This window comes from Bos indicus x Bos taurus, chromosome 3 (assembly GCF_003369695.1).
Source record: "Bos indicus x Bos taurus breed Angus x Brahman F1 hybrid chromosome 3, Bos_hybrid_MaternalHap_v2.0, whole genome shotgun sequence".
In the NCBI taxonomy this organism is placed as follows: domain Eukaryota; kingdom Metazoa; phylum Chordata; class Mammalia; order Artiodactyla; family Bovidae; genus Bos; species Bos indicus x Bos taurus.
The window spans coordinates 104,071,055-104,088,474 of NC_040078.1; the positions used below are offsets into that span (position 1 = coordinate 104,071,055).

General features: G+C 37.2%; 1 protein-coding gene across 5 annotated transcripts in view; it reads left to right on the top strand.

Moving 5' to 3' along the window:
* Positions 1-17,420, top strand: part of FOXJ3 (forkhead box J3) — a 126,044-nt gene that overhangs the window by 61,085 nt on the left and 47,539 nt on the right. For all 5 annotated transcript variants that reach the window (XM_027537626.1, XM_027537622.1, XM_027537624.1 and 2 more), the window contains one exon: positions 15,404-15,487. In XM_027537626.1, the coding sequence (XP_027393427.1) occupies positions 15,404-15,487 (84 nt within the window). The remainder of the gene's footprint in view (positions 1-15,403; positions 15,488-17,420) is intronic.

Here is a 17,420-nt window from a genome sequence, read left to right on the forward strand (position 1 = left end):
AATAAGATTGAATAAATTATTGTAATAGTCTTGTTTGACACAATTTACTATTTGTGTTCATAACTCTCTAAGGTTGTGAATAAGAATTGGTAAAATTTTTCTTAGCTTTAAAGCAGGCTTATTATAAAAGAAGAGGAATTGTAATTTATATTTGCTTTATTACAATTTCTGATGAGTAATGAGGGTATATGAATCTGACTAAAAGTCTTCTTAATAGAGTTTCAAGATTATCTGTGTTATTAGAGTTCTATGAAGCTAGTAATTGCAATCAGATTTAATTTTTAAATGATATTTAAATCATTAAAAATAAAAAACCAACACCCATGAAGCTTAACTATATCATGTACTAAATTTTAACCAGTTGGAGATTTGTTTAGTAAATCTTGTGCTGTCAGCTTTTCTTTTGTGCAGAACTTAAAAGCTTTTCTCCACTTTTAATTAAATAATATCATGGGGGTATGGCAGGTGATTAAGTAATACTACATTATTCTTTGCAACTGTTCTTTTTGAATCAGGATTGTCTTACTATTATGCAGCCAAAACAGTACAGAAATTGAATCCTGGTAGGTTAATAAAGTAGAAGGCAATGGCACCAGACTCCAGTACTCTTGCCTGGAAAATCCCATGGATGGAGGAGCCTGGTAGGCTGTAGTCTTTGGGGTCGATAAGAGTCAGACACGACTGAGCGACTTCCCTTTCACTTTTCACTTTCATGCATTGGAGAAGGAAATGGCAACCCACTCCAGTGTTCTTGCCTGGAGAGTCCCAGGGACGGGGGAGCCTGATGGGCTGCCGTCTATGGGGTCGCACAGAGTCGGACACGACTGAAGCGACTTAGCAGCAGCAGGTTAATAAAAGCTTTTAACTTTTAGCAGTAGTCTTTTTAAAGTTTTGTTTTTATCAAATACATCATTTGGAGAAGGAAATGGCAACTCACTCCAGTTTTTTGCCTGGAGAATCCCATGGACAGAGGAACCTGGCAAGCTACAGTCCATGGGGTTGCAAAGAGTAGGACACGATTGAGCAACTAACACACACAAATACATCATTGTTCTTATTGATTTTAGTCATTGTAGTAAAATATACATTTGATATGATAAATATCATACATTTGATAGTGTATTTATACTAATAGTCATTTTTATTTTCAGTCTCAAGGTGAGATTTAAATACCAGTTCTTAATTGATTTCGGTCAGAAGTAAATGTAAATCTCATAAAGTAGATTTATATGAATAAAATCATTTTGGTTTTTAATATCAAAATAAGATTTTTTTTTAAAATAAGTTCTGTTGCTTAAAACAGTTTGGAAAACGTTAAATTTAGCCCATTTTATAGATGAGGAACTAAGGTCCATAAATGAGGAATGACTCACTCAAGTTCAGTGTGGAATTAGAACCCAGGTGTATTGGCTAGACTTACTTGCAAGTCACAGGAACCTATTACAGACTAACTTAAGGGAGAATATATCTGCAGGAGGGACTGAAATGGGAGCCAGATTCTTCAGTTGTATCACTGGGGATGTCTCTTTATATCTGTTAGTTCTACTAGCTTCTCTCATGGCTTCATTTTTAGCCAGATTTGTGGCAGAGATGGCCGTCAGCAGCTTCTGGCACATATTCACTTAGTTCAGTAACCCTTAGCAGTGTTTGGTGCCCACCCCACCAAATCCCTGGAGTACAGCAAACATCTTAGAATGAATGCCCAACAAGGAGACTACAATTGGTTTCTTGGTTCCTACTACTGGTGCCTTTTCCATTCTACCAGTCAGTCTTCCTTGAAAGGGAAGCCAAAATGTTAGTTAAGTTTTGGTACTTATGAATTGTTTTTTTTTCTTTTTGTATTACAGTGTTTCCTGGCATTTGAGGAGCTTTTCCAAAACCACCCTCACCACAGTGGGAGAAAACCATTGAGCCAAGGTGGGGTGGGAGTAGTTTTTGGTCTTGGGTAATGGGTGTATTTTAACCCCTTAGGATTTGCAGGCTTCTGCCATGATCCAGATGGGTCCAAAGAGGTTGAGTTAGAAGTAGCTCATACAGCTTTTTTCCCATAATTCTGTGGTATATAACTCTGTTCAGTGTATCCACCAGAGAGGTGTAGTGACCAACTTAAACTTGAGAAGTTCTTGTTGAATTACAGGTGCTTTTATATGACTACTTATTACTGACTCAATCCTTATTTTCTAGTAATTTTTGTCATAAAAGCCCTTAATATTTGATACTCTCCCAATATACCCTAATGGTCTGAAATCCATTTTTCTTAGTTCCCTGAAACTAAATGCAAACAGCTACTTTATTGCTCTCTTTAAAAAGAAGATCAAAATGAAATTGTATTTTGCACTCATAACTCTGCTGCCTTTTTTGGGACAGATTTGTTTCCTTTCCCCTGATAACAGCCCTGTTTCTGCATCCTGTAATCTGTCTGTCTCCTTTTTTTTTTTTTTTATTCCTGTCTTTTATCTCCTCGCTTACCATTAGCTTTGTATTTTTGTCTGTTTTTTAATCTAATTTTTGCCAAAAGTCTTCTCATTCTGCAGTTCACACATGCCTCTTTATTTTAGAAATAAGTATTTTTGCTCATATTATGAAAAGACAAATTCTATCAGCTAAATTTTGTTTTAAAAAAATAGAGTTCTCTTTTTTTGCTTTCCAGCTTAATCTTTTCTCAACCTTGTTTATTCTTCTCTAAGTCAGGAAAATGATACTTTGACTTTAAAGGAGATAAAAGATTATAAAAGGTAGTTTCAGCAATTGTATAATTAATAGCAGGAGTGAGCTCTGGAGAAATTAGATGGTAATTAAGACCCCATGAAGGCCACCTGCCTGGCGTGGGAGAGAGAACTGCAATGAATTCATTGTAAGAAGAGTTCTTTGTTTTTTGGTTGGTTTTTCTTACCTGGATTGGGGAGGTTGTAAAATGCTCAACGGCTGTGGAGATTGGGGATCTCCTGATTTGTAAAGAAACAGCAAACTTACTACTAGAGGGTTAATTTTTAAAAGCTCTGAGATAGTGATTATTTTCTACTCCTATCCTCTGTCGTAGTATAGGAGACCATAACATAGTTGACAGATTGCTTTTGTTCAAAGTGTATTCTTTTTTTGGTCCATGTTAGTACTGTATTGTATTTATTTGTAAATTGTCTCTTATTTATTGGAATTCTGTTTGGGTCATTTCATTTGTAAAGCGTTGTAGAAAAACTGGAAAGGTTTGAGAAAACATAAGATACAGCATTGAGTGATAAACAGTGTTGCGAGAATTATAGATATGTACCTTGAAGAAGGAAGATAGTGTAATTTTAATACTAGCCTTAAAATAGATGCATGATTTTTGTGAGGAAGAAGTTGACCTCTTATCTGTGTCTTTGACTAAAACCAAACACGAAGTGGAATTTAAAGATAGGCAAAAGTTTTCTTGGACAAAAATAAGGACGTTACGTTTATTGGGGTGAAAAAAAAAAACCCAGGGTTCCCAAGGGAGGCTTTAGAGTTTGCCACTTTTAAAGTACCTCAAGGAGAGAAGAAATTAGCAACTTTCGTAGTAGCTTTAACTCATGATAGGTAAGAACACCAGTTGAAGACTGAGAAGAGGACTTGATCAGGTTTAGCTGAGGGACCCATCAGAACACAGCTGAGATAGAATGAGTAATTAAGGGAGCTAATGTAAGTACTAACATGAAGTCAGGAATGAAGAAAATGCGTTGGTACCAAGGGTGCATGTTAAGACAAGAGTGGATTATGAATGTGAGACAGTCCCTTAGACAAACCAAGGTTAGAAAGCCCAGAGTAAGCGTTAAGAGGGGCATTCAGAGAGGGTTTGAAAGATTGGGATAGATAGGAGGTGAGGGTCTGATTCAGAGAGATAGCACTGCAGAAACAGAAAGAAGTACTGGCATACAACGCTGACAAGACACGATTAGTCAAAGCAGTTTAGTTAAGAACTGTGTTTTATTTGCACATAACAGTATTCTCTATTCTCTTCTTAGGAGCAGTATATATAACATTTTGTTGGTGGTGGTCTCCTTTCCATATCTACTTTTTTAAAAAATAATTTTTTGCCCTCAGATTAATTTTTTAATTGCCCCTTGGTAGTCAGCACTGCCTTGTCCCCCACCCCAAGCCCTGGCAACCAACCACTGATCTATTTTCTGTTCTTATAATTTTGCTTTTTCCAGAAATTCAAATAAGTGGGACTCATTCAGTAGGAGGCCTTTTGAGTCTAGCTTCTTTTACTTAGCATAATGCATTCGAGATTGATCTTTGTTGTTTGGAGTATCAGCAGTTCCATTTTGTTTCATATAGCCAGTCTTATGGATTTGCCACAATTCAATCACCATTTGAAGAACATCTGGGTTATTGCCAGTCATAAGTTCATTTGAACGTGAAGTTTTCTTTTAGACTTAGAACAGTAATTAACTTGATAAATCTAAGACACAAGACAGTGTTGAATTTAACCTGAACTAGTAACGTATATGTAATAGTTATTATATGTGAGTCACTCAGTTCAGTTCAGTTGCTCAGTCGTGTTCAACTCTTTGTGACCCCATGGACTGCAGCACGCCAGGCTTCCTTGCCCATCACCAACTCCCGGAGTTTACTCAAACTCATGTCCATTGAGTCAGTGATGCCATCCAACCATCTCATTCTCTGTCGTCCCCTTCTCCTCCTGCCTTCAGTCTTTCCCAGCATCAGGGTCTTTGCAAATGAGTCAGCTCTTCACATCAGGTGGCTAAAATATTGGAGTATCAGCTTTAGCATCAGTCCTTCAGGACTGATTTCCTTTAGGAAGGACTGGTTGGATCTCCTTGCAGTTCAGGGGACTCCCAAGAGTCTTCTCCAGCACCACAGTTTAAAAGCATCAATTCTTCAGCACTCAGCTTTCTTTATAGTCTTAACTCTCATATCCATACATGACTACTGGAAAAACCATAGCATTCACTAGACGGACGTTTGTTGGCAAAGTAATGTCTTGACTTTTTAATATGCTTTCTAGGTTGGTCATAACATTTCTTCCAAGGAGTAAGCGTCTTTTTATTTCATGGCTGCGGTCACGATCTGCAGTGATTCTGGAGGCCCCCCCCCCAAAATGTCTGCCACTGTTTCCCCATCTATTTGCCATGAAGTGATGGGACCAGATGCTGTGATCTTAGTTTTCTAAATGTTGAGCTTTAAGCCAACTTTTTCACTCTCCTCTTTCACTTTTGTCAAGAGGCTCTTTAGTTCTTCTTCACTTTGTGTCATAAGAGTGTTGTCATCTGCATATCTGAGGGTATTGATATTTCTCTCACATGACCTTCTAAATTTTGTATAAATATACCTCATTTTATTGTGCTTTAAAGATATTGCATTTTAAAGAAATTGACGTTTGTGTCAACCCTGTATCAAGCAGGTTTATTTGGCACCATTTTTCCAGCAGCATATGCTCACTTCATGTCTCTGTGTCACATTTTGGTAATTGTTGCAGTATTTCAAACTTATTTTTATTACTTTATTTGTGATGGTGATTTGTGATTGGTGATCTTTGATGTTACTATTGTGATTGTTTTGGGGTACTAGGAACCACATTCACATAAGACCACAAACTTAATTGATAAATGTTGTTTGTATTCTGTTAAACTTACTGGACTTTCCTCCAATTTTCATTTCTCTTCTTCTCCTTGAGCACCCCTATTCCCTGAGACACCAATATTGAAATTAGGCCAACTGATAACTCTGCAGTGGCTCCCAGGTGTTCACGTGAAAGGAAGAGTTGCATGTCTGTCACTTTAAATCAAAAACTAAAAATGGGCTTCCTTGGTGGCTCAGTGATAAAGAATCCTCCTGCCAGTGCAGGAGACATGGGTTCAATCCCTGGTCCAGGAAGATCCCACATGCCATGGAGCAGCTAAGACCTTTGTACCACAACTTTTGAGCCTGTGCTCTGGAGCCTGGAAACTGCAGCTACTGAGCCCTCGTGCTACAAGCACTGAAGCCTGTGCGCCCTAGAGCCTGTGGTCAGCTACAAGAGAAGCCGCTGCAGTGAGAAGCCCATGTACAGCAGCTAGAGAGTAGTCCCCACTTGCTGCAGCTAGAGAAAATCCTGAGCCAGCACAGCCCAGAAATAAATAAAATTTTTAAAAAGTTTCACATTGAAAGAAAAATGATTAAGCTTAGTGAAAAAAGCATGTCAAAAGCTGAAATAGACTGAAAGCTCTTGTGCCAAACATTTAACCAAGTTGTGAGTGCAAAGGAAAGGTTCCTGAAGGAAATTAAAGTCCTCCTCCACTGAACACACAAATAAATGATAAGAAAGCAAAAATAGTGTTAATATTGATATGGAAAAAGTTTTAGTGTATGGATATAAGATCAAATTAGCTACAACATTCCCCTAAGCCAAAGCCTAATCCAGAGCAAGGCCCTAACTCTCTTCAATTATATGAAGGCTGAGAGCTATAAGGAGGCTGCAGAAGAAAAGTCTGAAGCTAGCAGAGATTTGTTCATGAGGTTTAAGGAATGAAGCTGTCTCCATAACATGGGAGTGCAAGGTGAAGCAGCAAATGCTGATGTAGAAGCTGCAGCAAGTTATCCAGACAGTCTAGCTGAGATAATTCTTTGTGATGGCAACACTAAACAACAGATTTTCAGTGTTGACAGAACAGCCTTCTACTGGAAGATGATGCCATGTAGGACTTCTATAGCTAAAGAGGAGAAGTCAGTGCCTGGCTGCAAAGCTTCAAAGGACAGACTGACTCTCTTGTTAGGGGCTAATGTAGCTGGTGACTTTAAGTTGAAGCCAGTGCTCATTTATCATTTTTACCACCACAATACGTCTGACAACATGATTTACTCAGTATGTTAAACCCACTGTTGAGAAAGAAGTGTGTTTCGTAAGGATCTAGCTGCCATAGTGATTCCTCTGATGGATCTGGGCAAAGGAAATCGAAAGTGCTCTGGAAAGAATCCAGCATTCTGTATGGTGTTAGAAACACTCACAAATTCATTGGAAGAGGTCAAAATATCAACAGTAACAGAATTTTGAAAGAGGTTAATTCCAACTGTCATGGATGGCTGGGAGGGGTTCTAGACTTCAGTGGAGAGGTAACTGCAGATGTGAAGTGGAAATAGAGAACTAGAATCAGAAGTGGAGCCTGAACTACTGCAAACTTTTGACAAAACTTCAGTGTTGAGGAATTGCTCCTTAGGGATGAGCAAAGAAAATGGCTCCTTGAGATGGAATCTACTCCTGGTGAAGGTGAAGATTGTTGAAACAACAGCAGAGGAATTTAGCATATTACATAAACTTGGTAGAGAAAGCAGCAACAGGATTTGAGAAGATTGATTCTGATTTTAAAAGAGATTCTGTGGGTAAAATCCTATCAAATAGCATTACATGCTACAGAGAAATAGTTCATGAAAGGAAGAGTCAGTTGATGTGGCAGACTTCATGGTTGTCTTATTGCCACACAGCTACCTCAACTTTAGCACCTACTATGTTGAATAGTCAGCAGCCATCAGCATAGAGGCAAGACCCTCCCTCTGCCAGCAAAAAGATTATAACTACCTGATGGCTCAGTATTGATGGTTAGTATTTTTTAGCAGTAAAATATTTTTAAGTTAAGGTTGTACATTGTTTTTTTTAGACATAATGCTGTTGCACACAATAGACTACAGTATAGTGTAAACATAACTTCTATATGTACTGTGAAACTAAAAAATTCATGATTTGCTTTATTGTGATATTTGTTTTAAATTGTAGTGGTCTGCAACTGAACCTGCAATATTGCCGAGGTATGCTTATAGTACTTTTGTTGGAATTTAACATGGTGTATTACTTAGGAAAAATTTTATAGGGAGCTTGCCTAGCAGTCAGTGAAGGAAGTTAAAGAGACTGATGTCAGTGTGACTTTGATAAGAGTTGAAGTTGCCTCAGCTCCTGAATCAGGTGAAACAAGTGTGGATTTAGCAGACACAGATTTCAAAACAGCCATTATAAATATGTTGAAAGAATTAAAATAAAACATACTCTAATAATTAATTAATGAAGAGAGAGGGAATTTGAATAGAGATGGAAACTAGAAAAGAACCAAAGAAAAATTGTAGAGATGAAAATACAATAACTAAATGAATAATTTACTGAATGGCTTTAACAAAATATTGGATACACCAGAAGAAAAGATCAATTGATCAGGAACATCTGAGAATTATAAATGTATGTGGCCAAAAACAGAGCTTCAAGAAATCAAACAAAAATTATCAGAACTAAAAAGAGAAATCAACAAATCCACAATTTTTAAATTATGGTGTAGTTGATGTAGTGTATTATGGAAGTTTCAAGTGTATCACATAAATAATAGTGATTCACAATTTTTAGTCATATTTATAGTTATTATAAAATATTGACTATATTCCCTGTGCTGTACAATATATCCTTGTAGCTTATTTATTTTACACATATACCCAGGAGTGGAATTGCTGGATTACATGGTAGTTCTATTTTTAGTTTTTTGGGGGGAACCTCCATACTGTTTTCCACAGTGACTCCACCAATTTACAGTCCCACCAGCAGTGTACAGGAGTCCTCTTTTTTTTCACATTCTTTCAACATTTGTTATCTGTGGTCTTTCTGATGATAGCCATTCTGGGTATGAGGTGGTATCCCATCAGCATTTCCCTGATGATTAGCGATGTTGTGTGAACTGTTAAATTGACATTAATCCCTTCTAAATGATGAAGTCTTTGAGATGTATATTTTTTGACTAGAGGAATTAGATTAGGAAGAAAAAACAAAAAGATACTTAGGAAATTCCAAACATTTAGAAATTAATGTAGTTCTAACATATCTCTGGGTCAAAGACATCATAAAAATATTAGAAAATATTTGAACTGAGTGATGAGAGCAGAAAATATAAAAATTTAAATACTTTTATTTGAAAAATCAGAAGGGTCCAAAATCCATTACTTTAAGCATCTTTCTTAAGTTAACAAATAAGAACAAGTTGAATCCAAAGTAAGTAGAAGGAAGGAAATAATAAAGGTAAATAAATAAAATAGAAAATAAACAAAAAGCAATGAAACAAGAAGCAACAATGCCAGTCTTACACAAATTCTTACCAAAAAAAACATGAATGAAGAAACAGTTCATTTCGTCAGCATCACCATGATGGCAAAGAAGTAACAGATCTATAGACCAGTATCTTTGTGAACTTAGACCCAGTAATCTTTAACACAATATTAGCAAATTAAATTCATTGATATATAAAAGGGAAAATAGATCATGAGCAGGAAGGATTTGTCCCAAGAATGCATTGCAGGTTGAAATTAAAAAACCAATTGATTTAACTCACCGTGTGAGTAGAAGAAAACTGAAAAAAATAATATCTCAAGTGTAGAAAATTTTTACAAAATTTGATACTTATTCAGCAAGCTAGGTATATAAAGGAATTTCCTTTATTTAAAGACATCTATAAAAAAACCTACATTTTATATCATATTTCATAGTGAGACACTGAATGCTTTTGCTCTGAGATTGAGAAATAAACAAAAATGCTTATATTCACTGTTACCATTGTTCTGTTAAAGGTTCAAGCCAATGAAGGCAAAGAAAAAAAAGACATCCAGGTTGAAAAAGAATATTTCTTATGTTTGCAAGTGACTTTATTGCATATGTAGAAAATCCTAAAGAGTCTGTGGAATAGCTGGTAGAACTAATAAGTGAGTTTCGCAAGTCATAAGATACAAGTCAGTACAGTTTTTTTTAGTTTTAATTTTTTAATGCTATCAATTAATGGTTGGAAAATGAAGTTTAAAAGAAAAGCAGTTCCATTTACAATAGCATCCAAAATAGTGAAATACTTTAGGGATACATTTTAACAAAATATATGCAGCCTATTTATTGAAAATTGTAAAACACTGCCGAGAGAAGTAAAGCAAGACCAAAGTAAATGGAAAGATATAGCATGTTTGTGGAATAGAGGAGTCGTAGATGTCCGTCTTCCCCAAATTGGTTTATAGAGTTAATGCAACCCCAATAAAAATCCTAGCAGGCTGCTTTTTAAGAAATTGACAGACTGATTCTCTTGGTCGTATGGAAATACAAAAGACCTAGAATTGGCAAAACAATTTTTTGGGGGGGAAAAAAGATTGTAGGACTATAGTGCTTGATTTCAAGACTTTCTATATAGCTATAGTAATCAAGACAAAAGGGTATTAGCACAGGGGTAGATGTGTAGGTCAGTGGAACAGAATAGAGTTCAGAGGTGGACTTACATATATATCCAGTTGATTTTGGTAGAGATGCCAGTGTAATTCACTGGGGAAAGGACATAGTCTTTTTCAAGAACTGTTTATGTCTTGGTGGAAGAAAAATTTATATTGATCCTTAACCTCACACTTACACAGAAAGTTAACTGTATATCTACCTCAGACAAAAGACTTGTTATTTAAAAAGTATAAACAATTCTTAAAAATAATCAAAAGTCTTATATAACCTCAATAAACCATATGGTCAAATTTATGAATGACTGCTTTGCAAAGGATGATACCTGGATGCCAGTAAGCACATGCAGAGATGCCTGTCAACATTATTCATGATGGAAATGCACGTAAAAATCACTAAGGTACAACTGCACATCCCCTGCTGCTGCTGCTGCTAAGTCGCTTCAGTCCTGTCCGACTCTGTGCGACCCCTAGATGGTTGTAATTGGTAAGACTTAAATACCAAGTGTTGTCAAAGACATGGAGCAGTTCAACTCATATATTGCTAATCAGTTCAGTCGCTCAGTCGTGTCCGACTCTTTGCTACTCCATGAATTGCAGCACGCCAGGCCTCCCTGTCCACCACAACTCACGGAGTTCACTCAGACTCACGTCCATCGAGTCAGTGATGCCATCCAGCCATCTCATCCTCTGTCGTCCCCTTCTCCTCCTGCCCCCAATCCCTCCCAGCATCAGAGTCTTTTCCAGTGAGTCAACTCTTCGCATGAGGTGGCCAAAGTACTGGAGTTTCAGCTTTAGCATCATTCCTTCCAAAGAAATCCCAGAGCTGATCTCCTTCAGAATGGACTGGTTGGATCTCCTTGCAGTCCAAGGGACTCTCAAGAGTCTTCTCCAACACCACAGTTCAAAAGCATCAATTCTTGGGTGCTCAGCCTTCTTCACAGTCCAACTCTCACATCGATACATGACTACTGGAAAATCTACTCACATCCATACATGACTACTGGAAAATCCATAGCCTTAACTAGACAGCCTTTGTTGGCAAAGTAATGTCTCTGCTTTTTAATATGCTGTCTAGGCTTGCAGTTAGTCGTTGTCATCTCCAATGGCCAGCCACTGTGCTGCTCATCTCAAGGCTCTTGTCTCCTTTGCAAGGCTTCTTGAACCACCACTGCACTATATGTTAGCAATTCCTGGGCCGATTGCATTGTTGATGTTGCGAGTTGTCTCTGCTGCTTTATGACCCATTTTGAACTTGAATAAAATCACTTGAATTTGCTTTTTGTCTAGCATCATTTCTGTAGTCTAAAATAAATGTAAAATAAACAGCAAGTAATAAATCATTGGTTAAAAAAATAGAAAAATGCACATTAAAATGATGTATAACATAACCACATTTGTTTAAGAATGTATTCCAATATCAAATGGCAAAGTTCATCAGTGCAAAACCACCATTATGTTTGCACCAACCTAATAAACACGTAGTGGATAGGGTTAGGCTTATGAACAGTTGTTTTCTCTTTTGTTGATCTATTTGTGATAAATTACAGCCAGTCATATTTTGTGTGGAAGGACAGGTACATATTAGTTTTTGTAGTTTTATTAAAATGTTTAATAACAAATCACTGTAATGTTTGGACAGTAAGTGGTTTCTCAGATTAATACAAATATACACACTCATGCAAAACAAACTAAATACTGAAATTCATCATTTCCATGAACAGTGATTTAAACTGTTGTCCATTGAATTTGAGTATTTTTCTTCCTGCTTCACTTTCAACTTTAGTAACAGCTGGGTGTAGAACTTTTTCTTGCTTTGCTTATTTTGAGACCTGCTAGCCTGAACCATAGTTATGAAATTGTTGTTTTAATTGTTAGTGCTTAATTTCTGTAGCATTTACATTTTACATGATTCTTGGCAAGTTTACGTCAGGTCTGGTAGGCTTATTAGCTGAAATGCAGTGACCACTTAGAAAAGATAACGTGGAAGAATGCCCCAGTATGGCTGTGTGTGAAGTGAGATACACTGCCTAGATTAGGACCTGGGGAAGCCTGATGTTACACCCCGTACTTGGCACGGTTTGTGCATTATCTTCCCTCTACCCCCATTCTAACACATGTTTATTGAGTACTTACTCTGTGTCTGATGTGGTACCTGGCACTGTTGATATAGAAATGAGTTTCTATGCTTTAAGGAATTTGTAGCCTAAAAAGGGTGTGCTGTATGTGCATGTGTGTGTGTGCTCTAAGTCACTTCAGTGGTATATGACTCTGTGACCCTAGGAACTGTAGCCTGCCAAGCTCCTCTGTCCATGGGATTCTTCAGGCAGCAATACTGGAGTGGGTTGCCATGCCCTCCTCCAGGGGATCTTCCCAACCCAGGGACTGAACCTGAGTCTCTTATGTCTCCTGCATTGGTAGGTAGTTCTTTACCACTGGTGCCACTTGGGAAGCCCCATAAATAGTATAGAGAGAGCTTGTAGAGAGAGAGATGAATTCTTGAGTATTGTAAAAGGATCAGAGAAGGATTCCTTTAGATAACATCTGAGCTAACATTTGGAGGTGGAATATGAGTTTGTCAGTGGTAAGGTAGCTGTTATAGGCAAGGAGATAAGCATGTAGGACAGGCACAGATGCATGAATGAACATGGTGTATTTAAGGAGGTATATTCAGATAATTCACGCGGGGTACCACGATTGATAGATGAAAGCTGCACTTTCCCTCATTGTCAAATTCCAGTTTCAGTTCAGTCGCTCAGTATCTGACTCTTGGCAACCCCATGAACCCCAACACACCGGGCCTCTCTGTCCATCACCAAATCCTGGAGTCCACCCAAACCTATGTCCATTGAGTCGGTGATGCCATCCAGCCATCTCATCCTCTGTCGTACCCTTCTCCTCCCACCCTCAATCTTTGCCAGCATCAGGGTCTTTTTAAATGAGTCAGCTCTTCGCATCAGGTGGCCAAAGTATTGGAGTTTCAGCTTCATCATCAATCCTTCCAATGAACACCCAGGACTGATCGATCTCCTTTAGGATGGACTGGTTGGATCTCCTTGCAGTCCAAGGGACTCTCAAGAGTCTTCTCCAACACCACAGTTCAAAAGCATCAATTCTTCAGCGCTCAGCTTTCTTCACAGTCCAACTCTCACATCCATACATGACCACTGGAAAAATCATAGCCTTGACTAGACGGACTTTTGTTGGCAAAGTAATGTCTCTGCTCTTTAATATTCTGTCTAGGTTGGTCATAACTTTACTTCCAAGGAGTAAGCGTCTTTTCATTTCATGGCTGTAATCACCATCTGCAGTGATTTTGGAGCCCAGAAAAATAGTCAGCCACTGTTTCCACTGTTTCCCCATCTATTTGCCATGAAGTGATGGGACCGGATGCTATGATCTTAGTTTTCTGAATGTTGAGCTTTAAGCCAACTTTTTCACTCTCCTCTTTCACTTTCATCAAGAGGCTCTTTAGTTCTTCTTCACTTTCTGCCATAAAAGGGTGGTGTCATCTGCATATCTGAAGTTATTGATATTTCTCCCGGCAATCTTGATTCCAGCTTATGCTTCTTCCAGCCCAGCATTTCTCATGATGTACTCTGCATATAAGTTAAATAAGCAGGGTGACAATATACAGCCTTGACATACTCCTTTTCCTATTTGGAACCAGTCTGTTGTTCCATGTCTAGTTCTAACTGTTGCTTCCTGACCTGCATACAGGTTTCTCGAGAGGCAGGTCAGGTGGTCTGGTATTCCCATCTCTTCAGAATTTTCCACAGTTCGTTGTGATCCACACGGTCAAAGGCTTTGGCATAGTCAATAAAGCAGAAATAGATGTTTTCCTGGAACTCTTCCTTTTTTGATGATCCAGCAGATGTTGGCAATTTGATCTCTGGTTCCTCTGCCTTTTCTAAATCCAGCTTGAACATCTGGAAGTTCATGGTTCACGTATTGCTGAAGCCTGGCTTGGAGAATTTTGAGCATTACTTTACTAGCGTGTGAGATTAGTGCAGTTGTGGGGTAGTTTGAGCATTCTTTGGCATTGCCTTTCTTTGGGATTGGAATGTTGTCATTGCATTGTCATTGTCAAACATTGCCTGAAAAGCAACCTGGGAAGACTAATTAAATAATAGAGGCCAAGATTAAACTTGATTCTGGTCCTGGCTCTCAAATTCTTGGTTGAACAGGCTTTTATTTTTTTGAGCTTGGATCTCCTCGTTCGTATATGTGGAAACTATATAATATTTGCTTTTCAAGATACTTCTCGAGGAAGTCACAATTTGAGGGCCTGGAATACAGTAGGACATCAACATGTATTTTTGAAAGAGTGGTCTGAGAACTTGTATCAAAAAATAAGGGAGAATGAATAGTTAAAATTAGAATAAACAATAAAAGATATATCTATAGACCATTGCTTCCCAGGGTGCACTTATTGTATAAAATGTGATCAAGAAAGTTGTTTTATAAAATGTTTCACTTACTTGTTTAGTTTTCGTGAGGTCCCAGGTTGCAGAAACTACACATCAGATTCTGGCAACTTCCCTGGTGGTCCAGTGGTTGAGAATCCTCCTTCCAGTGCCTGGGGCGTAGGTTGGATCGCTTGCCGGGAACTAAGATCGTACATGCCATGGGGCAGCTAAGCCTGTGCACCGCAACTGGAGAGCCCTTGTGCTGCGGTGGGGCTTGTGCACTGCAATGAAAAGATACTGACGTAGCCAAATAAATATTTTAAAACATTGTGTAGGCATTGCAAGTTATTACTGCAGAGAAAAGCAAGGAAGCTGGGAAGGAAAAGACCATAAAATAGCAAATTAAAAAATAAAATTAAGGGAAAAAATTAAAAGAAACATTCTCTTTCCCTTGAATGTCATGTGCTGTTGTAATGATCACATATGTTCAAATAAGATTTAGTATATGTACATTTTAAATGTCTTTGGATGGTCATTTTCCTGTTTTTATTTGCCTGTGACATATTTCTTGGACTTGGCTTTTTCAGATTGTGATTTTTTTTAATCTTTAATAATTAGTTATAAATGGACTTTGTTTCTTATGTAAATGTTTACTTTTCCCAGTTGAAAATTAGTGTTTCCTCTCACTCTACTCTCCCATTGTATCTGCAGAATGTTTTCTTTTGAAGCACAGGATTGTGAAAGTCCATGTTTAATGTTACAGAATTGCTGTAATATACTGTTAATATTTGTTTCTTTACCTTTAGGGGTCCTATTGGGCAATAGACACCAATCCGAAGGAAGATGCGCTGCCTACTCGGCCAAAGAAGAGAGCACGATCTGTAGAACGGGTAAAAAGCTCTTTATCACTAGTTTAGTATGATGGGGTTATTATTTTGGAAATATAGATCTCAAAAATTCATATTTGTATAATGCTGTAATTTCCAATATTACAGTAAGTATAACTGTAATGAAGGTAATATTTTACTTGGGTGACATTTTCTGTTTTTTTTTTTCAAAACATTTTGAGACTTATTTGATCCTGACAGCTCTTGAGTGAGGTGGGCAGTTTAGCAATCAGGTAAAAGGGTTTTTGTTTGTTTATTTGTTTTGTAATTAGGGCACAGTTATCTAACTGAAGGTTGAATCCAGGGCTCTTCATTTGCTACTCTTCCCTCTCTGCATCATTGAGGACTGGTTTTAGGTAACAAAACCATTCACTTTGACTGCAGATAATCAGTCTGATTATATTGAATTTTCCTGATTATCCTCAAAATGCCTTTTCCTGATTCCAACTATGTAATAATTATTTTGTGCACAAAACTGTCAGGACCTCAAGCTGGGCTTAAATTGGGATTGGATGAGCCATGAGGTACGGCAGCAATGGAATTTAGTCAGGCAAATTTATGGTGCCAGCAGAGGGAATTCAAGTACTCTAGTTACTAAACTTTGCAAAATTAAAAGTGAACTCTCAGGTCAGAACCCTTTTTGGTTTTTTACAAACCAGAATTTAAAAAGGCTTATATTGATGGTATAGTTTTATGGTAATAGAGTTTTAAGGCTGAGATGATGAGCTCTGTAGGTAATGGTTTGAGAGGAAATGACCTTTGGTTATTGCTGTCAAGCTTTTGTTTTTTTTTAAACATGCGACTTTTTTTTTTTTTTGGTATCTTTTTAAAAATTTATATTCTATTTTTTAAAGTTTATTTTTAGTTAGAAGAGAATACGGACTTTTATTGTGTGAAAATGTGGAGAACACAGTGTTTAGCAGCTACTGCCAGAATTTGAAGGAAGGGGAGAAGAGTCCACATCATTTAACCCAGAGCGTTAGCATGGATGATTTTATCTTGAGGCTGAAGAATTGTGGTCTCTACCATTTGCTCTCTCCTTCTGAATTTCCTGGAACTTGAATATTTTTGGAAATTTGAATTGGTAGTTGGGTTGACAACTGGGCATTCTGTTTGGATATGAAGCCTGGCTTTTATTCTGTTACCTTGTTTCATAATTCTTAGAGCAATATTTCTTTATTTCTAAGAGCATTCTTTTTTTTTTCTGAAGACCATATTGTCAGTTTTATAATGGAAGTCTATGAAAATATAGTATTCTGATTACAGAATTACATTTTATATACTAAGTATATGTTTTTGAATGTGTATTTGAACATGTATTTTCTATATTTTCTGTTTATATTTTTATCTTTTAAGTTTAAAGCATTTAAAAGATCCAACAATTTGCCTTTGTAATATAGTGCCATAAAATATCCAGTACCAGAGCCTTTCAGTTAGTATAGTATATTTTTGCCTGAGCTTTGTGTTGGTTGCTACTGTAGGAGAGGAGCCTAAAGAAAGAGAACAGCTGTGAGCAGAGTATGTCTAATCAGGGAGACAGATGTTGTTTAATACAGAGTACAAGCTCTCACAAATACTCTGAAAGGTAATATTTTTACAAAACATAATTTTGTGCCCTGATAAACTGATGTGTCTGTACTTGTTTATTTAGAGGGTTTTGGGGGAGCAGGTAGTATTTTTATTAGGACACAATTTGTATTTAAGTGTACTTGTATTAAAGTAGTTACTGGGTTTTATCTAAGGGAGTACCTAAGATGGTCAAATAGTATGATTGTTAAACATTTAGAACTTTTTGTCAAAAACTAAACATGACCCACAGGTTGAAACTTGAAAGAGTTTTAAAATGTAGATGGTAAAATATGTTGACATCCCTGAAAGCTTATTAAACTTCTGAAATGTTATTTCTTTGTCCATGTGTAAACATCACAGTTCTATG